The sequence below is a fragment of the Astatotilapia calliptera genome, chromosome 9 (genome assembly GCF_964374335.1).
Source record: "Astatotilapia calliptera chromosome 9, fAstCal68.1, whole genome shotgun sequence".
Classification (NCBI taxonomy): Eukaryota; Metazoa; Chordata; class Actinopteri; order Cichliformes; family Cichlidae; genus Astatotilapia; species Astatotilapia calliptera.
The window spans coordinates 19201906-19229052 of NC_137430.1; the positions used below are offsets into that span (position 1 = coordinate 19201906).

At 45.9% G+C, this 27147-nt stretch overlaps 1 protein-coding gene across 3 annotated transcripts; it reads left to right on the forward strand.

Moving 5' to 3' along the window:
* The first annotated feature begins 1341 nt into the window (after positions 1 to 1341).
* Positions 1342 to 26730, forward strand: boc (BOC cell adhesion associated, oncogene regulated). 3 transcript variants are annotated; one of them, XM_080306504.1, is made up of 18 exons: positions 1342 to 1609; positions 15100 to 15228; positions 15886 to 16158; positions 19610 to 19756; positions 20295 to 20438; positions 20535 to 20828; positions 21710 to 21982; positions 22067 to 22332; positions 22417 to 22582; positions 22929 to 22997; positions 23271 to 23480; positions 23835 to 24010; positions 24092 to 24314; positions 24425 to 24613; positions 24705 to 24907; positions 24998 to 25080; positions 25352 to 25500; positions 25648 to 26730. In XM_080306504.1, exons 2-18 carry the CDS (start codon positions 15117 to 15119, stop codon positions 25815 to 25817), a joined length of 3147 nt encoding a protein of 1048 aa, XP_080162630.1. In that variant the 5' UTR covers positions 1342 to 1609; positions 15100 to 15116; the 3' UTR covers positions 25818 to 26730. The 3 variants fall into 3 exon arrangements, with proteins under 3 accessions (XP_080162630.1, XP_080162631.1, XP_026035368.1); XM_080306505.1 differs by lacking the exon at positions 1342 to 1609 and adding an exon at positions 8270 to 8395 and having other exon boundaries at positions 25352 to 25504; XM_026179583.2 differs by lacking the exon at positions 1342 to 1609 and adding an exon at positions 8272 to 8395.
* Positions 26731 to 27147: the final 417 nt, after the last annotated feature.

Sequence of the window (27147 nt, forward strand, 5' to 3'; positions counted from 1 at the left end):
ACATGACAATCTATGTGGGGCTCTACAGCGAGGCTCAGGGGTGACAGGGGTTAGTGCTGAAGGGAAGCAGTGCATGCTGGGATTGCGGCCTGCTGAGAGAGTGGCATTCTGGGAGGCGGTGTCCTGCGGGCAGGGCCTCTGGGGGATGCAGTATGGTTAATAGGCCTTTCATGGCCAGCCCACAAAGCCTTTTGTCCCTGGGCTAATTCATCCTGCCCAGCATGGAGAGATGGAGGGGGGGAGAACATGGAGGGGTTTTTGAGGCGATGGGAGTCCCCCCCTTTTTCTACTCTCTCTCTCTTCTCTACCTTGTAGTGCAGGGTGGCGCTAGTGTGAAGGAACCGCATACAAACAGAGCCTTGCTCAGTAGCAACAACAGCAAAACATTGGCAGGACCTGCAAAGTCCTGGCAAACTGCAGCACAACACTGGAAAACACCCACGATTAATGACTCCTTGAAGACATCCTGGACCTGAAACATCCTGCTGGGATTTGTGATTATTTATTTATTTATTTATTTATTTATTTTTGGGCATCCAATAAAAGTTTAACACACAGCATCTCCAAATGAGACAAACCGGGTGTGCACACATACATACTCTCACCTGGACAAGAACAACAGGTGTCATGAAATACCACAGGCTGTCAGACAGTGAAGGCCTGCAGGGATGCGGCAACCCCTCAGGTACATCATGGTGGGAGTTCCTGCATTCAGAGAGGCAAGGCTTCCCACCAGCAGACCCCTCTATCAAACCCTGTGATCTGGGAATACCCAGTTATTAATGAACTGGACAGGAATGGTTCCCCTCGTTTCAAAGTGTGCTGACTGAAGTGAAGAAGAGAATTCCAGAGTGAGCACAGGGGGGGTTCGAGCTGTGATCACTGTAGTATGAGAGTGAGTGTGTGTGTGTGTGAGTGCTGCACAGACCTGACTACACTTGTCCCGTCCACAACAACACAACAACAGCACAGCACTTACACAGCTGCACTGGAGGGCCTACAGGCCTCAATGGACGGGGGTCAATACAAACCCTGTGGGGACCGAGGCATAGCAAATCAGGGGGAACAGAGCAGGAGGAGGGGGAGGGGGCGCACTTTCCTCCTAAAGAACACCAAAGTTTAAAGAAAACTTCATTTTTAAAAAATATTTTCTATTCACAGTTATCTCCATCTGCATTTTAAAAACACCCCTACACATTTTACTTTTAAGCACAATCTCTGCAAAGTCCTCATACGCTGTGCATACGCTCTGTAGGGGCAAACGGCGGTGCAGTACCTACCCAGCTCTGGGAGTTTGGGAGCCAGTCCCTATTGTTCAGATCCCTCCTCCTGCTTGGGAAGTGGGAGGACCCGAAAAGGCGTCGCAAAAGGGAGAATTGTTTGAGAGCTCAGTCATCCAAAAACGGCCTTTCAATGTGAGAACTTGGGGGAGCCGAAGAAAATGTCGGTGGCATCGCAGTAAATTACTAAAGCAGCAAAGGCTTTAGAGGGAAAAGAGAAGCGAAAACTGTTGTGTTTTTTTTTCCTTGGGGGACTTAAACGCAGGAGAGACGCGAAGAGAAGATCGCCTGGTTAAAACGAGGTGCGAGCGCCGAGCAGTGCAGTTTTGGTAAGTTTGACCGCTTCGTGCGCTCCGTGTTTTTTACGCTGTTGTTACAGTTTTATACATGAACGTATCGGCTATGTTGCGTGTTTTCCCACTCTTGTGGGCACTTCACCGGCTCATCCGTGACTCTGTTTCAGAGAAATGTGCGACTCTTGGTGTTTGATCACTAGTTCGTTCATGCTGGCGTCTCTGCTTCGATAGCCGCATTTGTTTTGCTTTTTTCCTCCGCTTTCTCCAGCCTTATGATCCACAAAAACTCTGCTACAAAGTTCCCGTGACACAGACGTGCATTATTGGGACGCACCTCGAGGTCAGATTTTGGATTTGAAGTTGCTTTTTATATAAAAAAGGAAAAATTTGACTTTGGTTTCGGACTTAGCCTGCGCCCTGATTGGTCTCGCGTCCGTATTTTCCCCCAAAGTTTTCCCCCACTTTTCTGGCGACTATTTCACCACGATGCGTGTTTATGAAGAGCTACGGACCTCTCGTAACACGTCGCGGAGATTCACGGCTGTGTGTTTAGGTATACTTGCGTTTTTCTTTGGGAAAACGTGTCTACGTTTTGCAGGCCGCAGCCTATAGTCGCTCCCATAGGGTAACAGGAGACAGACATGGTGAGCTCTGCCAGATTTACCCCATATCATCAACATCACCCTCATGCTCAGCATCGTTGTGGTGAGGTATAGAAAAGCGGGTGAGCAGTGACCTCCGATGAGTAGATTTGTAAGGAAGTAGAAAGAACGAGAGCCAATTCTCAGAGTTCTTATAAATAATTAATTTCTTTTTTTACGGTGCTGCTTAGCCATCTTTAAAAATCCTGCCCCTTCCCTCCCCCTGAAGTTTATGTAGTGCTATCAAAGTTGTTGGATCTTAACATAACAGTTTGGTTACGTTTACGCATTAGACCGCAATCTTCTATTTTTTTCCCACAACCCTCCTCCAAGTGCTCAAAAAAAGCCCCGACCAGATTGTATGTTTCTGCTGTCATCAACAAACCCAAACACTGCTACCTGAGTGGAGTCCCACTCACTCCCTCTCACCCCCAAACCAAAGTCCTGGTGTCAGACTAACCTCATTAAAGCCTCCAGTAAACTGGCACCTCTGTTGGTGAGAAACCCTGCATCCTGCCTCGCTGTCAGGAGAGTCTCCCCTGATGCCTTCCCCTCATCCAGGTCTGATTTAATGACTAAATGTTCGTCTTGATCCCCCCACCCGAGTTTTGAGCGCTGGCCAAAGGCTGCATCACCGTGAAGGCTCCCAGGGTGGAGGGAAAGGAGGTAAGGGGTGGAGAGGAGGCGGATGGAGGCCTGCAGAAACAGCCGCAGGGGCTCGAGTTTCCAACCCCAGGTGTCGTTTTGTTATTTGGATTAGTCTACATTTAGCCTCCACTGCCTTGCATGGAGGACGGCTTCGCGATTCAGTGACAGACATGGCATCAGACAAGAGGGCCCGATTGTTCCCGCTGAATCAATGTCACTTGGATTAAAAGTCGAAACGAATGGCCTGGCCTCCTCCAATTAGGCGCACAGCTTCTGGGCGAATTAATTGGTCTCAGTAAAAAAGGAGCCTCTTGTTTGGTAGCAGGGTTTGTTGTTTTTGTTGATCATCTCTGGCAGGCGGGTGGATCAAAGCTGAACTAAATGATTCCTGTCTGATTATCTGCCTGTTTCTCACAGGGCTTTGGCCCCTTTGATTGCTGATGTGGGGAATGGGGGGGGGGGGGACAATTATGGGAGTTGCTAATCAATCTTGTGCAATACTAAGCAAAAATATTGGAGCTGCTGCTACTGTGGGCAGAAACTATCATTTTCAAACAGTTTATTTCCCCATAAAAGTTTAAATACCATCATACCATTATTGACTTGTGAACACGAACCACGTGTTAAAGATGGGAGAACACATTTTTGAGCAAACATTTCAGATATTTCTCACAGAAATACGAAATAAGTTCTTAGAAATAAGTCTTCTGATACCAAACTACATTTTCAAAAGTTTTTGGTTATGTTTCTCAAGGCGGTGCCATTTCTCATTTGTAGATGGTTCGTAAATGAAGACTAACATGCTTTCATACAGTAAAGCAGACTCAATGTATTATGCTGCACCACAGGCATGTTTCAAGTAGAGATGGCACGATACCACTTTTTTATGTCCGATACCGATATCATAAATTTGGATATCTGCCGATACCGATATGAATCCGATATAGTGTTTTTTAATCAACAAAACTGTTTTTTAAAATATCTTGCTGCATTTTGCAAGTCTGCAAGTTCATACTCAAGTTTAAAACAACAACTACACTAAAGCTATTCTGTTATACCTGTATACAAAAAAAATATTTCATAGTTCAGCAATACTGATCAATCTAATAAACTTAGACCTACACCATCCTCCCTATTCTGGTATTTTAAAGAGTACTTAGCGTAAATATTAAGCAACCTAACTAATAGGGTTCCAACTCCCAGCAACAACAAAAATAAATAACTAAAAAATAGGGAACCACCCCTCATGCTCCACCTCATGATGCTTAATCAACGTAATCAACCTTAATTTGATGCAGTGTGAAAAAAAATGCACAGAAATCAATTATTTTTCAAGAAATATTAAATAGATTCAACATCTTTCTTCAACAAAATTGCAGACTGCACAGATGGTACCTTCCCAAAGGAAAAAGTACTATAGCTTACTAGGATATATATATTAGACTTAATAGTCACTATATACAGTAATTGACTTCTATTCATTTTACATATAATTAAAACTTTGGGTGTCAGATAATTATTTATTAAAAGCTAGACATTTTAAATGAGAATAAGAAAGAAAAGTATGTCTTTGTGCCCCCTTTTCACAGTTAATGCCCTATCGGCCCCCCTGGCTAAACTTTGCTAGATCCGCCCCTGCACAGTTAGCAGCCGTCAGCTACGTAGAAAAAGATCCTGGTGTAGAAAGTAATATTAAATAAATTGTAACAACAGCTTATCAAGCTTAAACGTGCTGCTGTTGTTCAGCCGCTGGTTTCCTCTTTCTGGCGCAAAGTGGACCAAAAACAAACGAGAGACAGACTCGCGACAGAAAAGCCGATCAGCTGATCATTAGCAGTTTCACGATTGAAGTAGCAGCCGGAGAGCAAGAGGCAGTCGCTCGTTAAGCTTAACGCGGGAATGCTTTACAAACATTCAGAGATGGACTTACACACTTGCTTTACTTCTCTCGGGGATAACTTTGTCGGAGATGAAATGCCGGGTTGCTAGCGAAGCTCCAAATGCTATCCAGACCACCGACAGGTCCCGCATGCCACAGCGGCTCTATCACGTGATGCATACTGCTCCGACGTTCTGAGGTGAGTTACGGCGTGTTGCAAGTTTTGTGAGGTGCTTTCGTGATATTTAATGGATCGGATTACATTTTTTATTTTTCTCCGATATCCGATCCAGTAATTTAGGTCAGTATCGGACCGATACCGATACGTAATATCGGATCGGTCCATCTCTAGTTTCAAGCCTCTATAATATGTGTATTACACTGTAATTAATGTTAAAAAAAACCATACAATGTTCCTATTAAGTTGCTTTTCTTCTTCTTTTTTTTTTTTTTTTTACATTTTTAGGACTGCGAATGAAGACTATATGGACAGGAAGCTTGCTTTATTGTCTTTCGGTTACAGTTTCATGTGGCTGTTACCAGCAGAACCTTCTTTTTCTTCAGTGAAATTAAATTTCATTGATCTTGGTTACCTGCCAGACAGACAGTTTTCCCCTATTTTGCCTGTTGCTGGATAGTTTTCATCCATCCTATAGGAGCTGAGCTTTCGTATGTGTTATAGCCTGTGAGGAAAAGTTACTGTGTGGATTTGGGTCTGCCGCCAACAGAAATAGAGTTTCTCACTCGTATCTTAGCTTTGCTTCCAAATTGACTTTGCCATGTTGAGGTATGATGTAAGATATGAAGGCAAAGAGGACAGGCTTTAACTAACCCCTCATGCAGCCGGGAGTGTTTTCACATCTGGGTTTAAATCAAAGTCTGCAGACATAAATGGATTTTAAAGATGCATTTCAAGATTGCGAATAGCCAGCAGATCCATAAGGACCGCTGTGCGCTCGCGCTCGGGTTTTGGGAGCCAAAAGTTTCTCACTGTGGTTCTGAAAAGCACCCATTGTTGTAGTGGGCCATTGTTGTAGTGGGTGTAACATCCGTGTTAATTGACAAAGGTGAAGAAGAAAAAGCTCCATCCTGGGGGCACGCTTTCATCTCTGACAGCAGGTACGCTCATGCAGTCATAACAGCCTGCAGAGAGAATCTGTAGGCCTTTGCGTGTGTGTGTGTGTGTGTGTGTGTGTGTGTGTGTGTGTGTGTGTGTGTGTGTGTGTGTGTGTGTGGTAGCTACCCTCCCATCAAGATCATCTCCTTGCACTGGAATGTATTACTTGTCACCTGCGTGGTGGTTTTGAGATTAGTGCATTAGAAAAAGGGTTACTAAAGACTTGAGAGAGAGAGAAGTGTGACTAGTTTACTTGATAATTTCAGCAGATGTTTTTCTGGGTTAATGTACTTTTCATAAACGAGCGAGGAACACACTCATTGCCAAATAAGGCTGCCTCATTTTCCACTGCCAGACATTATTGGCCTGTTGACATACGGTGCATTAGTCCTCCCGCACTGACAGATTGGAAGCTTGGACTTGAGCCTCGTTCCCTCAGGAGGGTTTCTGTGTCCAGTCAGACATCAGATAACCAAAGAGGGACACCTGGACTGGCAGGTGGCCGGGGTCTAGGCACCTCCCCTGGGGCTGCATACCTCTGTTCTCTTGATCCTGTCAGCCAGGACCACAGAGTGAGAGGGAGAGAGGAATGTGAGGAGGGAGGTGGGCGAAAAAAAGAAAAGGGGGGAACTAGAAAGTTTTGACAGTGTTGGAGATGCTAATTTGGCTGTGATCAAGCAGATTATTGAAGAAGGAATGAAGATAAATTAGATGCAATGAAAGAAAGGGAAAAAGTCTGTTGAACAAGAGATGGTTGTTCAGCTTTTTCCATTACAGAAGCCCGCTTTTAGGCTACGTTTGCAAAACCATATCTGCACGTCTGTGTTCAGTTTATACACATATATGTATATTAAAAACAGCCAGTGTCTTAACAGCTTTATAGAGATTATCCAAAGCCTTTAAACTAGTTGAGTTGATCTGCTTAAAGTAAAAGTTCTTGATTGGATAATGAAGTTACCCAGGGCGTACTCTCATTCTCGCTCTCTTACACAAACACACACACACAAATGCACATTGAGAGTGCGGTATGAGTGTTGTTAGATCATTGATCAACTCCAGACTCTGGTAAGAAAGCTGTGTGTGTGTGCAGACAAATAGTCCTGTGTGTGCAAAGCAGATATTTGGACAAAGATTAGGGGGGTGTTATTACGAGCCAAAAGCAACCCAGACGCTCTAATAGATCATTCACACACATGCTTAAGATTGCATTCTGACTGGAACCGCTCGGTTTAAGCCTCGCAGTCACGTTCCTGCTCTTTCTGCTCTCTTTCATGCACTCAGTTGGAAAAGTTTCCTCCCTTTCGTTGGTTTCCTTAAGTTTCTCACCTTTTGCGTGCGGGCTCGCTGAGTGTGGCGCGCTGAGCCTGCACGCACGCTGGAATAATAAGTGCGTTGTATTCTTTTCTCCAGCTTGTGTTATAGATCAATAAAAGCGGCAACAACAAAAAAAAAAAGCTGGAATCTGGGTTGTATCCCAGAGCTACAACCAATAATCAGATTTAAAGTGTTGCCCCAGAGAGCAAGAACTCATCATCGAAGAATGTCAGACTGGCAGGAGAAGACATGATTCAACAGAATAAATCACTGGGCACCAGATTAGTGAGGTATTGGGCCCCTGAGGTTATCAGTGCTGGAATTTTCCATCGACAGCGCGGCTCTGTCTGCTGTCCAAATTGTATCTGTATGAGGTTTTTATTTTATGCAGGATAATGCACATCCGTGGCCTTGAGTGACAGGACAAATGGTAGCTCTGCTTTACTGCGTCTCACAAATCCTGCTCCTGAAACTGAGAGCTCTCTTTGAAAAGAGCCTCCTCCAGCTGTTTCCCTTCCCAAGAATGTCTTTGAGATGCAGCAGCTTTCACTCGATAACCATGAGCTAGGCTGTCAGGCGCTATTGCACCATCTCAAACTCAGTTGACGCAGCCGAACCCATCGCCTTCTCTTCACGTTCCTGCCTCTTATCCATTTCCCAATTCATCCTCATGTCTGTTTTTTCCTATAACCTTCTCATTTGGCCTGCTCCTTCTAACTTTACAGTCTTTCTCCATTCCCTCATCTCTCTTTCTGTCACCCCCCCACCTTATCTCAATTTCCTAATGCCTCCTCGTATCTGTTTTTCATATAATATTTCACCCGCTCTGCTTTTCTCTTCCTTCCTTCATCTCCCACTGAGAGTTGTAGGGCCAGTCCCCCCCCCCTCCCGGTTCCTGCTGAATAATGGGGAGAAATTGCTCTTGATTTATAATTGGTTCCATTCACTCTGATGCATGAGCTGCCAAAAGAGTTGGGGGGCCCCCTTTAACCCACCCCGTATCCCTCCTCTCTCCCTCCCCTCTCTCCCAGCGCCGCAGGAACACACAAAGAGCAGGCTGCATATACGTACAGCTATGAAAGTCTATATTGGCATGCGTGAATGCCGCGGCGTGCGTGCGTTTTATTTCTCGGGCTTGGGATAAGTGGTAGCCTGTTTTTTAGCGTGTTGACATTTGGTGTTGGAAAAACTTCCTGAGGTCTGCATATTTATGTGCCTCTGTGAGTATACTTTTACCATGTAATAGGAGTTTGTGTGATTGCTTGCTTATGTGTCACTGAGTGTGTGTGCTTCTTGTGCAAGGAGAGAATGGTTGTGGGTAAATGAAATATGTAACTGCATGCGCGCGTGTGTGTGTTTGTGCGATGAGTACTGTGAAATCCTGGGTATTATCCTTTTTTCTATCGGTCCTCCTTTCCTTCTTGGCATCCTTCTATTCTTTTTAAAAAAAAATTATTTCTATCATCCTTTTTTATATCCATCCTTCTGTCCTTGTATCCTGCCGTCTATCTTTCTAACATTTTTGCTATGCTTCTATTTGCTTTTGTATCCTTAATTCTATCATCTGTTTCTATCCATCTTTCTGTTCTTCTAGCTTTCTATCTTAATCATTCTCCATATCCTTATTCCATAACAATAATGGATACTATTCCTTATTAATATGGAGTAAGAATATGGAATGGTCTCAGTGTCCTTCTTCCTGTTCTTCTGTACATCTTTCTCTATTCTTTTGTCTTCCTAACCCTGGTATTCTATCTTTTCTACTCCTTTCTTCCTCGCTCCCATCCTTCCAGGTCTAACTAACTCCCCAGGAAGCCTCTATGATCCAGCCCTGTTCCCATGGCCTTGGTGGGCACGCTGGCATCCCACACCAGGCAGAAGAATGTGGGTGGATGTGCTCACCATGGCACCATAATTAGCTCTCCGTGGTTAATTCGGCTTCGTTATCTAAATTATGCAAATGCTTCAGTGCCTAATTGATTAGAACGCCCCCTCCTCTACATGGCAGGCCTGTCCAGATCCCTCTCGTTAATCCCCGAGACGCACTGTAGCTCGTTAGTGTCGGTTTGGGGAGGGGGTGAAGGAGGGCTTGGACGGGCGTATAGCTCGTTAATACTTTGTGAAGCGTGCGTGTGTGTTTGAGAGAGCGTATTATGAAGGAGGAGGGGGTAGGTTCTCAACCTCGTTAGGGATGCTTTTGATGTGTAATTTTTGTGGCATGAGAACGAGTGATGTTTTGAGTGGAGGATTTGAGCTGGCCCCCTCTCCACCTGTTGGGCAGCATTTTTATGCCAAAGGGGACTCCATAATGTCCTCTTGTCTGCGGGGGAGTGGAAAGAGAGGTGGGAATCGATTTTTAGACTTAGACTCTGCCAAGTTTTGGTGTTGAGTTGGCAGAAGGGAAAACAACGGAGGTTGTCCGCTTCAGTTTTTGCATTATCTGCATTATAGTAGAGATGGGCAACATCCAGAGGTACACGCATTAATACTAAAGTAACTAACACAAAACCGCATGTATTTCTGCCCAGTTCTATTCAGATTATATGTACATATTTGAGTTTTGACGTTTTGGGTGACCAAAAAAAAAATCCATGTGCAGAGTTAGTGCGGAAACAGCTAAGTGAATAATCTGCAAAACTAGCTGGTTTAACGCTGGCATCTCCAGTGTCAGCATGTGCTCCCTCTCTCCCTTTTATTATTGCAGAAAATGAAGTAAAAATATTTTTGCTTTCAAACTGCGAGTTCGACAAAACAAGACTTTTGATTCTGTCTTTTTGGGGGTTTAGGAAACTATAAATGACTTTCTAAAGTTGGTTAATCGGGTTAGTCAATAATCCATGTAGCTTTTGGGTGAAAATCTTTAGGTGTTGGACTCTAGGTTTAACAGAACAAGGAAGTCATTGACCAGCAGCTAACATGTGACGCCTGTCTCAGTGTTTTCTTGAGAATTTGTTGGAATAAAAATCCCCTTCTCATCTTTTATGTAGTTGCCCTGTGTGATGGTCTAATGGTAAACCGGATGTGGTTGTGTTGGACCATGCGCGTCCTCCTCCTTTACTCAGCACCAAAACCCCGGCCAGGCTAAGAGGCCAGCCAACAGATTGACAGAATGAGGAGAAAATATGTTGAGACATTCAGCGACGCTCTCACACACGCTCCCTCGAACACAGCCGCTCATTGATGAGGCTCTGCTCTCTCCTCCTGCTCGCCTGCCAGTTGACATCCTCTCTATTAATTTGAGTCGCTGTTCAGCTTTCTCAGTCAACCTCTCCACCCACCCACCTACCCCTGCATCCATAAAACCCCCTTCACCCAGCTCACATCAGTCTTTAAAGGCACCGAACTCTCTCTCCTCCTCTCTGCCTCCACAAACTCTCCACACACCACTACAGAAACCTCTTGGTCATTGAGCACCCCCCCACCCCACCCTCCATCTTCTCTTTGGTCATTGAGCAGGGCCCATCAGCTCTTCCCCGGACCCTTCAGAGTAGCGTCTCCCCTTTCTCCAGGGGTCTGCGGGGTCTTTGTCTGTGCACCGGCTCACTGCTTTACAATGACTCTCCACTCTATTAAGGTGCGTTCTGCCTGTTAGCGTCGCCAGGGGCAACCGGCCTCCCGCATGACAGCTATGCGGCGTGGCATTGTGGGCTGCGGGCCCGAGCGGGGCAGTTGAACCCCCGGCACTCCTAACACTTGACACCGCATGTGTTTATCTAAAGGGGGGGCTTTGTGGTGTTTGGAGAACCTTAAGGGAGGATAGGGTGGGGTGGAGGGGAGCGCACGGGTTGTAAAAAGACGTAAAAACTGGGGGAGGAGGAGGGAGCGCAAGAGGGGACTTTGGGGAGGTGATAAATATTCAACAGCTCAGCTCCTCACGAGAAGTTACTACCCTGATACCCCTTCACTGCCTCCTCTCTCTCCTGTTCGTCTTCTCCGTGCTAGAAAGCAGATGGAATGTGAGAGCTCGGGGAGGAGGCTCCAGTCGGGTTTTATCCAATTAGCAGGGTTGTCAAAATGAATTTATCCACAGAGGCAGGGGCACAATGGGACCGGCAGTGGCCCAGGAGAACGGGGGCCCCGGTGTCTTTACTTAGCACGCTCACAATGAACTTCTGTCAAGTGTCTCTGCCCCACAACGGCATATGAGACACCGGCATACCTACAGCTCGTGATGCATGCCTGCACACCACCGCCACAACCTCTCACTGCCTGCTGTTTGTGCTTTCTCCTCGCCCTCTCCAAACAGGTGTTGGAGTAAGAACCCGCACAGAGTAGCTTCTTCTTCTGGTTTCAGAGTATGCAAAATGGGCCAACATCCGTTTTAATTCAAGTGACGCTTATTTAGGTATCCGAGGGCGAACACGTGACTCTGAGCAGACATCCGTGTGCTTGCCAATTTTTCGTGACCTTGCAGATGCTGCACAACAAGGACACAAAGAATGGATGCCTATTCAAGGCGGACACCATGAGGACACAAAAATGGTATATTGCTAGTTTGGCTGTCCACAGCTATCTGTGTCCAGTAACCAATGGTGTTGGTCCACCGCATGGTAACTCTACTGGAGGGATGGAATGTAATTCTTCCAAAACATATTCCCTCATTTGTGATATGATGAAAGCACTTTGTAAAAGGTTGGCCATCATACAATTACATTCATAATTTTTCATATGTTTCTGCCCCTGAGGACACTCCCACCTGGATAGAAATGTTTAATCGTACTATTAAGGTGATCACTCCTTAGTCCTGAAGGCAAGTTATTAAGTGTTCACAGCAAATTGCAAGTCAAGACACCTTTAAGATCTCCCTGAGATGACCATTAAAATACCACAGCAGTCGAAGATAATCCCTTAAAAACTCCTCCCATGAAAATGAACTTTTTAATCACGATAAACCAAGATGAGTTTAAAGGGTTTGAACAGAACTGTCTGGAAAGGATTTTTTGTGCAATACATGGATATGTGCCATTAAAACGTTTTCTCTATTGACACCTTTATAGATGTAATAAGCATCAAAGTCTTTTTTTTTTTCCTCCCTAAATTTCAAAGGGAACATGAAGGCACTGAGGGAGGGTAGGAAAATCTAAACCTGCTGAAACCACAAGAATGGATCTGATAGAAGAAATCCTGCAGAAACTCTGTTTAATATGGATCTGTAGCAGTGTATATGCACAATTATGCTTATAAAAAGTTGATTTTTCACATTTTATTTAATGCATATGTTGCATGGAGGCCCACCTGTTGCAGGGGTAGGTTGAAAATCTTTCAATAATGTCAGCAAGTTTAGACTTTTTTTATTTCAATACTTAAATGAACAAAATCCTTAATTGAACTAAAAAATAGCTATATTACCCAAAAGATAAATATTAAAACAGCTACCCAAAATCTAAAAATCACAGCGCTGTCATCGTTTGCTGTCTCTTTTACTGGTCTACATCAAAACTGTAGCGAGTCGAGTTTCAGGTCCTTACTGTGACTACAGAAATGGTTCCACTCTAGTCATACTTGTTCAGTGGGACTGGCAGATTTGAACAGTTCACAGAGTTCCCTCTCTTGCACTGTCACTAAAGTATGTCTCATATACCGCAAAGCTGTTCGCACAATGTGTTTGCCATGCGGCGTCGTTCCTCATGGGGTAGGGCTGTAACAAAACAGTCACAGGCATATGTGCGCACAAACAGACACACCAGTGCACATGCACACTGCTTTTAATTTAGGGGAGCTGTCTGTGTGTGTGTGCTCTGTTTTTTATCAGTGTCACTGATGCGTGGGAGGCTCCTCTTTCCCTCTCTGGCTTCTCTGGGAAGGAGTGATGGAAAAAGTTGGACATGGATGTCAGGGCAACTCTTCATCTTGACGCAGGGTATCCGCTAAGCAAACACAGGACCCAGCTCGCTAATGAATCAGACCAACAGACACACTCAGAGAAGCAGGGCTCTTTTTTTAAGGGAGTGATATTGTACGAGGTGCCTTTGCAACAAAGCTCTGTCCTTCGTCTGATTGCTAGTGCTTTTATTTTGAAAAGAATGAGAAATCGGACATATGGGAGGGCTACGCGCTGAGGTAGCGTGTCCCGCTGTGCGTGTAGTTGGTTTATGGTTAGTGACTCTTACAGTCGGGACAGGTGCTCCACAGAGATGTAGGTGTTTTTTATGGGCAGCTGTACTGAGTTGTGTCCATATAGTGACCAGCCACAGAAGCCACAGGCCTTCAGCTCTGCTCCCTCCTGGTCCCCACAGTAGCATGCTGTTTGTTTACAGAGTGAGCCCGCTACTGATGAGCCACTTTGTGTGGATGAGTGATTAAATGAAACTGTACATGTATGTAGGGCTGACACTAAGGGTTATCCTCATTCTTGAGGGCTTGTCACAATGAGAGATAAACAGAAGGTCTACACATGTGTGAATCTAGAGAAATCAGTGATTGGAGTTTTTGTCTAACAGGGTATTAATACAAATTTTGCATCAGTGCTAATAGCATTATGTAGAGTTACCACTCAAATCCAGTTCCCTTTTGCTTTTGCGGGGGTTGTAGCATCTTAAAATCCAACACCCAGCAGGAAGCATACAAAAACAACTGGAACACTGGAGCGTTTAGCAGCTTTAAAAAAAGAGAAAAAAGTTCTGTTTCTTGGTGTAAATAAACTCGATTCATTACGGGGCTGACTAATCATTACTGCGCCACGCTGTCTTTTCCACGCAGAGCGCTGCTTTGTTGCTGTTGATGGCACGAGAATTAGTCATCTGAAATTGTTTACACATTCATAATGTGCAATTAAAACGGAGCAGAGAGTGATGTGTGGCCTTGTGGAGCTGTTGCAGCTGCTTTTCCATCACCCTACCGCTCTGCTCGTTTTCATGTGCCAGGCAGCCAAACTTATATATAATCTTTTTTTCTTCACTGCTACCATTAGATGATGAAGGTGCACTGTAAAAGTTTCCATTCTCTTACTGTCCTGCCTTGGGACCCTTCTCTGTGTGTGAGCGCGTTGGTGTGCAGGCAGGCTTCAGTAATCATCCCCTTTGCCTTATTAAGCTCAGAACAAAAATGCATGTTCAAAGTTGCGTGCCGCTTCCACTTCTGCAGGTTCCTCACGGGACCGTTGTATGTTCGAGGACATGCGTGCATGTGAGGGAGAGAGCGAGTGAGTGGGGAGAAAGGGGAGATTTAGTTTTGCAGGACCACCCTCCTCATCCTGACGGGAAGTTGTTAGTTTAACCTGACAGGAAAGAATTTGGGAAACTTGGCAGCAAGGGGAGAGAGAGAAAAGCTCCCCTCTTTCTATATTAACCGTTAATAGACTAACCATTACCAGCAACTTCTCTATTTGTATTTTAAGTATCCATCTTATCCTCACTCCTTACTTCTAGGATATATATACATTTCCACCCTGTACCTCCCTCCCTTCTACTACCTCTCATTAGTTGCTCTTTGTCCAAACTCTTGAAAGCAGCCTGTGTGTTTTAGCCTTCTCCTCTATCTTCTTCCCTCTCTTCATACCGCTCTACCTGTATCGGTTACACCTGAGCAGGAAGGTGGAGGGGTCGGGTTACGGCACGCAGAATGAGGGCGCCCCTTTGATGAGCGTGGGCTGGATGGGTGCGGGCGCAGCGGGAGGGGATGGGGTCAACGGTGAGATGGGGGCTGACAGAAAAGAAAGACTTTATTTGTGTCTGGAGTTTTTCTGCTGAGCGCGCCGCCTCGCCTGGCTTGTGTTTCGTTAGCGGCCGCCTGTTCGTGCACGTGTGTATACAAGTAAAATTCAATCAGAGGGAGCTGCGCGCTGTTTAGATGGAGGATGCGTGTCTCGGTGCAGTTCTGCCTGTTTGCTTCAGTCAGGTTTGACTGAAACAAACTGACTAAAGCCTGTTTTGCTCAGAGTCTGTACGTGACCTTTCTAACCACCTCCTGTTGTTGTGTGTTTCAGGGGGTAGTGTATGGAAGATGTCTGGAAAGCAAGACTGGACTCCGTGGATGAAAAAGAGAAGGGCTCCAGTGTTGTGCGCTCTTGGCGCAGTACTGCTGTGCTGCCTGCAGAGCGGCGCTTCACTCACCGGTGAGTAAACAACATTAGCTTGTGAAGTACTGGACCCCACTCTCACTGTAATCCCAGTGCCTATTTCCTCTCTCTGTGTATTAACAGTAAGCAACGTAATAATGAAAATGTTTCCTTTTTCCATCCATCTGTCTTCATGCCCTCAGTCACAATTTGCTGTGGCAGTTTTCTACCTCACTCTACCCTCAGTTACTGAGTGCCTTTACACACCTGATGCACAGTAAGTCCTTGCCAGGGACAAAATATTCTGGCTGAGGCACAGCGAGTGAGATGTTATGTGTCTGGCAGCAGGTACAGCAGTTTATTTGAAAGAAATTGGAAGGCGGGAATAGTGTGCATGAGCTGTTCTTGCCACTAAAAATAATGCAAGTATTGTATGTGGAGCCACGGCGATTAGCTCATTCACTGATTCAAGCAAAATTTGCAACCAAAGAAGCCAAACATTTGTCTGGGAATTTGCTGCTTTTCTTGGTCTGTTGTAGGAAATTTTGTGGTTTAATCACGTCAAACTTTGCTTTGGATTTCCAACTAATCAAGAAAAGAAATGATGGCAAACATACATATCAGTTCCCCGACGTGTAAATATCTTTTATACGCATGCTCACATGAAGAGTTTCTAATTTGCATCTGAATCCTTGTTGTTAATCGTTTCCTCAGACGAGGTGCCGGCGTTCAACGAAGAGCCCACATCCGTGGTGCAGAAGCTGGGAGGCAGCGTCACCCTGCATTGCAGTGCCCGTCCCGCCTCCGCCAACATCAGCTGGCGCCTCAACGGCCATGAGCTGGTAGACGGAGATTTGGGTGTAGTGCTGAGGCCCAGCAGCCTGTTCATCCCAGTTCTCTCCAATCAGACTCTTGGCAGATACCAGTGTGTGGCCAGCACCAGCGCCGGAGCCCTAGCCAGTGTGCCTGCTAACGTCACTGCTGCCAGTGAGTAGCCACCCACACGAAGCTGTGACAAATAAACACAAACAAAGGGGCCCCTTTTTGGTTTGTCAGAATATCCAAAGAACGCGTTGGACTTTTTTTCTTTCTCTCTCTCTAAGTAGAACAAAAGCAGTGAAGGGGCGGCATTTGTTTGCTTTAAACCTTTACCAGTACATCACTGTAAACCTCGTACTTTTCCACTACTTGTGGTTTTGGGGAGAAAAAAAATATAAACCTACTGCAGCTTTGGTCCTTCCAGTGAGAATCTGTTGCACATCAGTAATAAGTGGATTAACTCTGCACAGTCAGGCAGTTTTTCTTCTGTGTACTCAGACAAAAAACAGCTGCGTCAATTTAATAGTGTTAAAATAAATGATTCCCCATGCTGACGTTTTTAGTGCTTTGCTAGTGTACGGTGTTGTATTTGATATCCATTGTGGGACTGAAAAGGGGGCCTGAAACTGTGAAACCTGAGCTGGAGGAATGAAGGGGACCCAGGGGCCAGTCTGAGCAAGTGGGGGGGAGGAAAGGGGACCAGCAGGACTTAGCTTGGAGGCCCCCCTACCTTCATTGGCCCTTTGCTTTCCCCACAACACCACATTCCTCACTGCAGTGCCCGACAGCAGGACTCGCCAGAAGTTATGGCCCCGTAATTGTGCTGAGGGCTGAGTGGAGATAAGAGTGGACAGAGGATATAGGTATACGCCCCAGCAGAGCACACCATTAGCTAGGGGGGTGGGGAGGGTGCTTTTACCAGTATTGTTTTACGCGTAGGGATGTGATGTATGCGGCTGCAGAAACTGGAAGCTGTTTTTAGGCCAGTCGAGACAAGATCCTGACACGAGACGAGACGTGGTGTCACATTCTCTGCCTCCTCGGATCCCTCCACAATCATCTTCACACGCATTTCCCCTCGCACGTTTTTCACTCTTCACCCTGTCACTTTCTCTCAGCTCGCCTCCTTTCATTATCGCCGTCTCCCTCTCTCTCTTTCTCCTCCTCATCCTCCTCTTTTTGTCATCTTCACCTCTCTCGCTCTTATTTTTCTTTGGGTTTTCTCCAGAGGCTGTAGCTACAAAGGCATTAAAAGTTATTGATTGCTCCAATAGTGGATGAATCACACTGGGACAACCACATGTGGAGCCAGTCTGTTCGCCCCGCCTTCCCAAAAAAGCCTCTTTAATTTAATAACTGCTTCTCCTCGGCCACCCCCAAACCGCCTAAGGAACTGCTCCGTGGGGAGTGTGTACGTGCTTGCCTTTCCTTGTGAGCCCTCTTAGTTGTACGCACATGTTTTTTTTTGTGATCAGGATACGTTGACTCCAGACCCTCCACACTATCCGACTCCGAAAAATCTGCGTCTTCTTGGCATCACTTAAAAGCTCCCCCGCTTGAATTCTTGTGCAGACAATCACCCTCCTCCTTTTTTTTTTTTTTTTTTTTTGCCGTAGAAACATGTATCTGCACAACGTGAACGCACAACACGTTGCTATAACGTGTTATAATTCAGAGACGTGCGCGCGGGACTCCTGTTGCTGCTGCACATAAAGATGATGAATGTACTGTCTCTCTCTCGCTCCTTCTCGCCCTGCCAAGCAGCCGTGGTGCGGGAGGTCTGCTTCACTTTATGAATGCCATCAATCCTCCATCCATGCAGGATGCACTCACAAGAAACATCACATGCGCGCGCTCGCGTGCACACCTGAGAGGCACCCGTGAGGGGATTTTTCTTTTTCCTGTGAAGAATGCGGGGCAGTAGAGTTGTGAGAGGGGGCGTTAAAAGGTGTATATGAAGGAATTTGGGAGAAACAGCCAAGAGAAGGAGGAGGAAGGTGGAGTGGGGAGATATGAGGTGGGGGAAGGGGTGTCTGTAAAAACAGCACCTGATTGATTTTGCAAATGGAGCGCCACACGGCCTATCCTTGAGGTTTTTTCCCCTTCAACACACCCCGCTAAGCTTGACATGTCCTGGCTGGGATTCTCATCTTTCAGAATAAGAGCTGACACAGGCATAGGGTTGTGTTGTGTGTTTGTTGTTAATGTGTGCGTGCGTGTTAGACAATCTCCCCCATTACGCCTATTAAAGCTCCCCCAGGCGCCTGCAGAGGGGGCAGATCCAGCGTGCGTGGTGGATAAATCGACTGCCCGCAGTGCTTTTAGTAAATCACTTTAAAGCCCCTATCAATAGATACTGTTAACTAAACTTTGCTTATTGAATTAATAATAATAATAATAATAATGGATACTTTATTGATCCCCATGGGGAAATTACTTGTTTTTCTCTGCATTTGACCCATTCACTCAGTGAAGCAGTGGGCAGCCCACTAAGCAGGCGCCCGGGGAGCAGTGTGTAGGGACGGTACCTTGCTCAGGGGTACCTCAGGGTAGCCGTTAAGTGGATTCGAACCGCCGACCTTCCGATCATGGGGCGACCACTTTACCTACTGAGCTATCCCTGCCCCCTTTTAGAGACGTGCGCGCGGGACTCCTGTTGCTGCTGCACAGAGGTGTACAAAGACTCATCAGCTGACTGTGTGTGCATACGGGCAGCTCGGTGTGCCGGGTCCAAGAAAAACACCCCAGTTATAGCAGCTCTGGAAAGAATGGAGAGGCTGTGTTTGTTAAGAATAAATCAACAAAGGCTGGCAGACGTTTAATTACGTTCCTGGAGAAGTTTTATTTATCTTTCATTTCACTGTTGGACGCCTTAATGACAAATTTCTTTGGGTGTTATTTTCCCCTCCTGTGCTGTTCTCTTTGCTCCTGTTTCTTCTCTCTGTCTCATGTTAGGTTCTCTCTGCTTCAAATCTATAAAATGGCAATGAAACCCTATAGGATGGCGCTTTCTCCCCTTTGACCCCTCCCCCCAATGCCAGGCCTCCAGGCCGCTCAGGCAGGGGGCTTAGAAGGTCAGGGGGCCAGATAAGTGTCTATGCTGTGCAGACCGTGTGTCTGTGGGACACAGTCACAGCACATGGCCCCGGTAATCCCCACTCCCACCATTTCCCACAGAATCTGACCCGGCTCCAGTCCCCCGGTATAATGTTTGACAAGATTAATGTGGCCTACTCAAATGTTACTGACACCAGAAAAATTAGCTTGAAGTGCTTTCCTAAAATTCCTGCGAATTTCAGCGGATCACGTAAAGACGAGCAGTGGGAAAGAAGTGGAGGTAGAAGTTTTTTTTCCAAAAAGAGGGAACATTAGAGAAGCTGTGGGAATGTGGTTACAACACAGCAAAGTCGGACTGACATGAGAGACACCCAACATGGGAACAGCACTTATTATTGCTCTGAATATTGCGGTTTTGTACATCTGAAGCCGAGGAATGACTGTATACATGTGCAGTTAGACGTGATTTACACTGCATATTAAGATGATGAAAGAAGGGTGAAATGTGTTGTAGCTATGAGACGGCGCTGACTTTTCTCCTCATGTCTTTGTTGTTTTTTAGAGCTGCGGGACTTTGAGCCCGATGACCAGCAGGAGATCGAAGTGGATGAAGGCAACACGGCTGTTATTGAATGTCACCTCCCCGAAAGCCAGCCCAAGGCTCAGGTTCGCTACAGCGTCAAACAGGAGTGGCTGGAAACATCCAAAGGTAACCAGCTGCTTTAATCCCTCAAGATCTTTTATAGCATTCACTCTCTCTCCTTAATTCCCATACTATCTTCGTAATTTACCGGAATGCTATAATCCTGCTATCTGACCCATCGTAAAACCACCGATAAGGGCATTATCTGGAGAATGTTGAAACATGGGAATGCAGTTGTTTATTTTTCAAACTATTTACTTCTAAGTTGCCTGGAAGAGAAGAAAAGCTCCAGTGGTTTGTAGCTGGTATGCTGATGATGCCTGGGAGCTGTAGGTACTGATATCTACCTTATCTGTGAGGAAATGAATACCACGTTGAAGAGCATTCACTTGGGTCAGACTCGACAGTGCCACTCTGTGGCTTCAGCTGGAAGTGCAGCTATGTATTGGAATGGCACACAGGGCTCATATTACCCACGCTGTTTCACAACATGGACTCGGTTTTTCTGTGGTTCCTCTTTGACTCTGTGGTATTTCTGATTATTTTCTCTGCTTTTCTTCTGCACCCCTCTCACTCAGACTTATGTTTTTGTTTGGTCCTGCAGGGAACTACCTCATCATGCCATCAGGGAACCTGCAGATAGCCAATGCCACACGTGATGATGAGGGGCCCTACAAGTGTGCTGCCTACAACCCCGTCACTCAGGAGGTTAAAACGTCCACCTCTGCTGATCGTCTGCGCATACGCCGTGAGTCACTATTGCTCATTCAGCATGGCATTCTGGTCTTGCGGGGACGCATTTTACTCGTAGGTGCTCACGCGCACAATGCCTCGATTCTTTCAGGCTCCACATCAGAAGCGGCTCGGATCATTTACCCGCCGGCACCCCGCTCCATCATGGTGACTAAAGGCCAGCGGCTGGTGCTGGAGTGTGTGGCCAGTGGCATCCCAACTCCCCAGGTCACGTGGGCAAAGGACGGGCAGGACCTGCGTCTCCACAACAACACGCGTTTCCTGCTTAGCAACCTGCTTATCGATGCAGTCGGCGAGGGAGACTCGGGCACTTACGCTTGCGGGGCAGACAACGGCATCGGCTCGGCCAGCTCTGCCGTGGTGCTCTATGACGTCCAAGTGTTTGGTGAGTAAAATGAAGTGTTTTTTGTTTGACTCTACAAGGTACTTTTGTTTTGTTTTAAGTTTTTTCCGTGTCATGGATTTAATAATTACATCGACTCCTGTTTGGCGGACTGGCAAGACGGGGTCTGTATGTACAGAGTGTGTGAGAGAGGAGCAGTGTGGGCGGTGTTTTGCAACACAGTTGGTGGAGACAGAGCTCTCTATTCTGCACCAGGACTTGATTGAGTGTGTCTAGGTTATGGATGACTGTTTTTACAGTGATTTTCTGTGTGTGTGTGTGTGCGTGCATGTTTGTGTATGAATGTATTGTGGGCTCGTCTCTCTGCAGCTGGCTCTAATTAAAGCCAGAGTGCTGCTGTAGCTGTAATGAGCTCTGTCTTTTCCCCCATTCACAAGCAGCCAACCATCAACTAGCTGGCCCAGCCTGGCTCCACACACCCCCTTACACACACACACACACACACACACACACACACACACACACACACACACACACACACACACACACTACAACTGTGTTTTCAGAATCGATTAAGTCACTTATCAAGCAAGAACACGAACCATGTTGTTTCCAGCTCATAGTATTTCCACTATAGTTAGAACATTTTGGGGTTTGGATGTTTAGCGAGACAAAAATAGTTATATAAAAATGTAAATATTGGAGATTTTTGGCACTTGTAAAGCAATCTTAAGGAATCAGGAGATCAATTAAGTGTTTTGGTGAACGATTGTATTCACCGAAGCGCCGAAGTTTACCTCGATTAGTAGTTTGGTCTACAAATACCAGAAAATAGTCAAATGTTTCCTAGATCCACACAGATGCATATGCACAGAGTTTCAGGTCGGCCTCCTCACCTCTCTCCTTTGTGTGTTTCCCTGCAGAGCCTCCTCAGGTGATGGTGGAGCTGCAGCAGCGGGAAGTCGTGTACGGCGACACGGTGCGCTTCATCTGCCAGGCCCGCGGTAAGCCCGCTCCCTCTGTGATGTGGCTCCACAACGCCCAGCCGCTCGCCCAGTCTTCTCGCCACCGCCTCACCTCCCGGGGGCTGCGCATCTCCAAAGTGGGCCCCCGGGATGACGGGCTGTACCAGTGCATGGCTGAGAACGGGGTGGGCAGCTCACAGGCCTCCGCTCGCCTCATCACCGTATCAACCGGTGAGTGGGTTCAGTTTGGTAATTTGTTGATGATTTTCTTTTATTTCACAGATGTTAGATGTCATCCTTCTTGTTTCGTTACAGGGACTTTATCCCGAGGGAGGCTGCCTTCCATTTACCGCCCGCTCAGCCCAGACAAGGTGCTGAGAGAGCAGCCGCCTGTGAGGCCGGGGGTTGCAGGTGCCATGTTGCCTCTAGACTGCTCAGAATTTCCAGGGTACATGCCTGCAGAAGCCCCCATCATCCTCAGTCAGCCACGCACAGGCAAGGCTGACTATTATGAGCTCACCTGGAAGCCGCGGCACGAGCATGGACCTCCTGTACTGGAGTATATGATAAAATACAGAAAGGTACTGCAAGAAGCTCATCGTCTAAACTTTTTAGAGTCACACATGTGTTCTTGTGTTAGTAACTGAGCCTGCTCTGCCTCTCAGGTGGGAGAACTTCTTGCAGACTGGACCTCCACCAGTATCCCGGGCTCTCTCCATAAGCTGACTCTATCCAAGCTGCAGCCGGACAGCTTGTATGAGGTCGAGATGACTGCCAAGAACTGTGCAGGGCTGGGACAACCAGCCATGATGACCTTCAGAACCGGCAAAGGTACAACAACAGCTGTTATCCTACTAGATTCCTTCAGTCTTCGCGCCAGGTGCTTTTTTTTTTTCATGCCGGGTACTTGTGGTCAGTTCACATCAGCGTGCTGCTGCATAATCTGCCTGTAAAAAAATAGTCTCCAAGAAATTCCCTTATTTGTTCCGTTTTGAGTCATGTTTGCTAAACACTGAGGCACTTTAAGGTAATCATTATTTTGACAGCTTTAAACACATCTTAACTTTTGACTTCTCAGACTCAGGGAGTCAGAAAGTGACACCAGTCCTTTCCTTTAAAAATGACTTGGAGTATATTTCTTTAAGATGATGTGGTGCCTTATCTCTTTTGTCCACAGGTCGCAAAAATCTGGGAGTGTCAAATGATCCTCCAAAGACTCCCTCTGTCCCCTCACCAAGCCTCTCTCGTAAGCTCTCAACAGTCCTGTGTATTACTGAGACAAACTCCTCTCTGATTAACAATACTAATAAATCTATTACTTTGATTATGAACAGAGCTAGATACAGTTTCACCTTCTCCTTTCACTAACAAGTCTCACTTTCTCTTGCATTTCTGTTCCCTGAAGGATGAGCTCCCAGTAAGTCCTGAACGTGACCGTTGTTGAACTTTCTCTCACTAGTTTGAGTATATTGTCCCTGTTTGTAGCTTCCATTTGACACTCTTCCCTGCTTTTCTTCAGCTCCCGAAGCCCCCGACAAGCCCACGGTCTCCACAGCGACTGAGACGTCGGCGTACGTGACTTGGATTCCTCGCGGTAACCGCGGCTTCCCCATCCAGTCGTTTCGGGTGGAGTACAAGAAGGTGAAGAAGGCAGGAGAGGACTGGGTGACGGCGGTGGAGAACATCCCCCCGTCGCGACTCTCCGTGGAGATCACGGGCCTGGAGAAAGGTCAGCCATCTTCACACCCTCTTTTCAAAACCGTAGCGTTGTTGCTCAAAGCTGTTTACTCTGGCTCGGTGGGGGTGGGGGGAGCAGTAGGACATGTCGTACCATATCATTACAACAATGATGTCCACATAATTACATTCCCATGGTCTGCAAAATTTATCACCATAATGAGTGTTGTTTCAATCATCTCAGTAATTGTTGCCATCAGTCAAAAGCACAGCACAGCATCGCATTTGCTCAAAGAAAACAGACAGTAAAGTGAAAACAAGCCTCATTAATCAGCACAACAATGGGAAAGCGCCACTGGCTGGTTGTAATCCCAGAGATGAACAATGCCCGTTCCTCTCCCTGTAGGTACGTCCTATAAGTTCCGTGTGGTAGCGGTGAACGTGATTGGTTCCAGTCCTCCCAGCGCCCCTTCCAAGGCATACACGGTGGTTGGCGGGAGAACACACGAACGCCCCGTCGATGGACCCTACATTACCTATAATGAGGCCATCAACGAGACCACCATCATTCTCAAATGGACGGTGAGTGTCCAGAAGGAGATTGAGGATTTCAAAAACAAGCTTGCAGTGATTTATAATGTGATTTATTCTCCCCCTCGACAGTACACTCCAGTAAACAACACGCCCATCTACGGTTTCTACATCTACTACCGGCCGACAGACAGCGATAATGACAGCGACTATAAGAAGGATGTGGTGGAAGGGGACAGATACTGGCACTCGATTACGGACCTGCAGCCCGAGACCGCCTACGACATCAAGATGCAGAGCTTCAACGAGAAGGGAGAGAGCGAATTTGGCAATGTCGTCATCCTTGAAACAAAAGGTGAGGTGCCTTGTTGGCGAAAGCTTGTCGCAGTCAGTCGGTCTTGTCTTTTACAAAAGAGTTTCTTTGCTAATAGTTAAATTTTTTCCTCTTTCTCCTTTTTTCTACAGCTCGTCCTAACTCCCAAAAGCCTCTCCCATCAGAGACTCCCACTGACCCTCGGTATGAACCGCCCGGTGTAGGTGTGCCTCGCCCCGGCGACCTCCCCTACCTCATAGTTGGCGTTGTCCTGGGAGCCTTCGTCTTCATTATTGTCGCCTTCATCCCCTTCTGCCTGTGGCGGGCTTGGGCCAAACAGAGTGAGTGTACTTTGCCGTTCCTCGAGTCTTTACAGGGATTAACGTCTTCCCCGTCCACATCCGTGTAATTCCTGTTTTGTCCTCATTTCAGAGCAAACAACCGACATGTGCTTCCCCGCTGTGGCCGCCCCCGTGTCGTCATGTCAGTACACCATGGTTCCTCTTCAGGGACTTGCATTAGTGGGCCACTGCCCGCTGGATACTCACATGACTGCTCCACATGGCGTGTACCCCGCCAACGGAGAATACACACCAAATGGCAAACCTAAGCACTGCCTGCCTGGCCTCCAGCAGGTAAAAAAACAAAACAAAAACAAAACTAGGTTTTATACTATCCACGAGTTTTTGTTTGAATATTTAATGTATGCTCGTCTGTCTGTGCAGGATAGTGTGGATTGTGATATGGAGTGTGACACGCTGCTGCAACAGCCCAATGGACACCTGCCTGTTTACCACTATTCTACCAGGTGTGTTTTCATTATAACACTTATTTACTTTTTAATGTACTGGACTAACACCGTAAAATAATTCTACCAATATGAACTAGTGACATTAAAAAAACCTTTTTGTCCTGATTTGATGAGCAAGAAAACTGAATTTTGACCAACAGGCTCAAGAATTTAAACTGAACACCTGGATAAATGTTGAAGAAATTTGTTGGCTGAACATCCCAAACGTCACAACTGGTATGGACAATAAAAAAAAGTCTAATAAATATGTTTTTCTTGTTTTCTTCAGTGGCCCTGATCATCCTGAGCACTCCTGCTATTCTCCAGATGACTCCACTCTCCAGCTCCTCAACTCCCCACATCAGCTTTTAAACTCACAGGACGCGGGAGGTGATGGCGGCTTCTGTGGTGGAGACAAAACGGAGGACATCGCTCCAAGTATGTGAGGATGTCTCCATTAATATCTGCTCATAATGTTCTTCTTTTATTATCAACCAAACGAGCATCTTTTAAGGATGCCTTTGTTTTGGTGTTGTTGTTGAATCCTCCTGTCATCTTCTCACCATTCCTCTCTCTTTACCGCAGAGCCGGCATCTTTCCCGCTTCTCTCTCTGGAGGACGAAGGGATTTTCACCACATCCTCTTCAGCAGCCACAACGCCACAATCCCAAGATGCAGCTATACAGGAAGTGAACATCCTCCCAAATGAAGCGTCCCCCGAGGACGAGGGGACGGCCAGCGTGACAGATGCATGAGAGACTTAAATAAACCGTAAACAAAAAGAGAGAAAATATTTATTTTTGTATCACAGATATTTATATATTTATGCTTTTGTACATAAGTGTCCGATTATACTGTATATAAGGTTATTTTCATATTGAAAAGAAAGTGACTTTTTATTCATAGATCTCCTCACGCTATGTCACGGACAAAGGGAGTAGTATGTTGTCTTTTTGTCTGTCTGCATTTGAGACCTTTATTCCTTGTGTGAAGAAGAGTCTGGAGTCTCCAGGGACTTCCTCTCAGTTCAGCACTTCACAACTAAACCCTCCCCACCAATCATGTCTTTCCCAGCCTTCCTCCATCCTTAGTCTGGACCTTTTAGGTACTTAGCTTTAGACAGAAACACAATCGGACCCAGTCTGATGCTGTCACGAGGTGCTGTTTAGCTCTGCGATATCACGTTCTCGGTCATTTCTGTATAGCAGTAACACAAATGTATTATGCATTGTTCGTCATTAACAAACTATTAACAAGTGTATGCAACATAAATCATTGTTTCAGTAGTGTACAAGAGATTATATATTGTATAGTTTATTTATTTTGTTTTGGTATATTTTTTTTAAATCACTGAATGGGAGAGATTCTGGAAAATGTCTTTAACTCAGTCATTGATAAGCTGAACTTTATACTGCAACCATTTCTGTGTTTACTTGTTTGCTGGTTACCAAAAGACTGCCAGGTGAGGCTGCTGCGACAGGTGTGTCAGTATTATTCCTCCCTCACTGGTCGGTACATAAGTGTTAGTCTTTGACAGAGACATCTGCAATCAAAATGAAGGAGATCCTGAATCTACACTCCCTTTTTTTTTTCTTTTTAAAGTGTAGCTGTTCTGTGGTTGCACATGCTGGAGCACTATTGCATGTAAATAAATGCTTATGAGATTGAGTCGAGTCGTTTGTGAATCTTGAGCATTAGTTCTTTAAGCTTTTTAAAAGTCTTTCAGAAAATTTCTTTGGAAATTGGTTGCTTTTTTACTCATTTTCAGAGAAATGTTTTTGTTTTGTTTTTTGCTTGTCAAGCCACTTAACACTCATAATGAATCATCCAAACATACAAATGGGTGAACCAGGATTGTCTACACACTTATAATTTTAGCAAAAACCCAATTTGTTCACATTTCTTTAGTTGAATCCGCAACAAACTTCACCGATAACAGTTGACGGGTATAAAAGTTTTTTTTTTCCATTAACAAAATGATTCCCAAAAAGCTGTTGACTGTAAAATGCATTCGCAAGACTCAGCAAGGTGTGCAGTGTTCTTCAAAAAAGTGAGGAAATTAGACAAGTGGAAAACAAGAAGTAA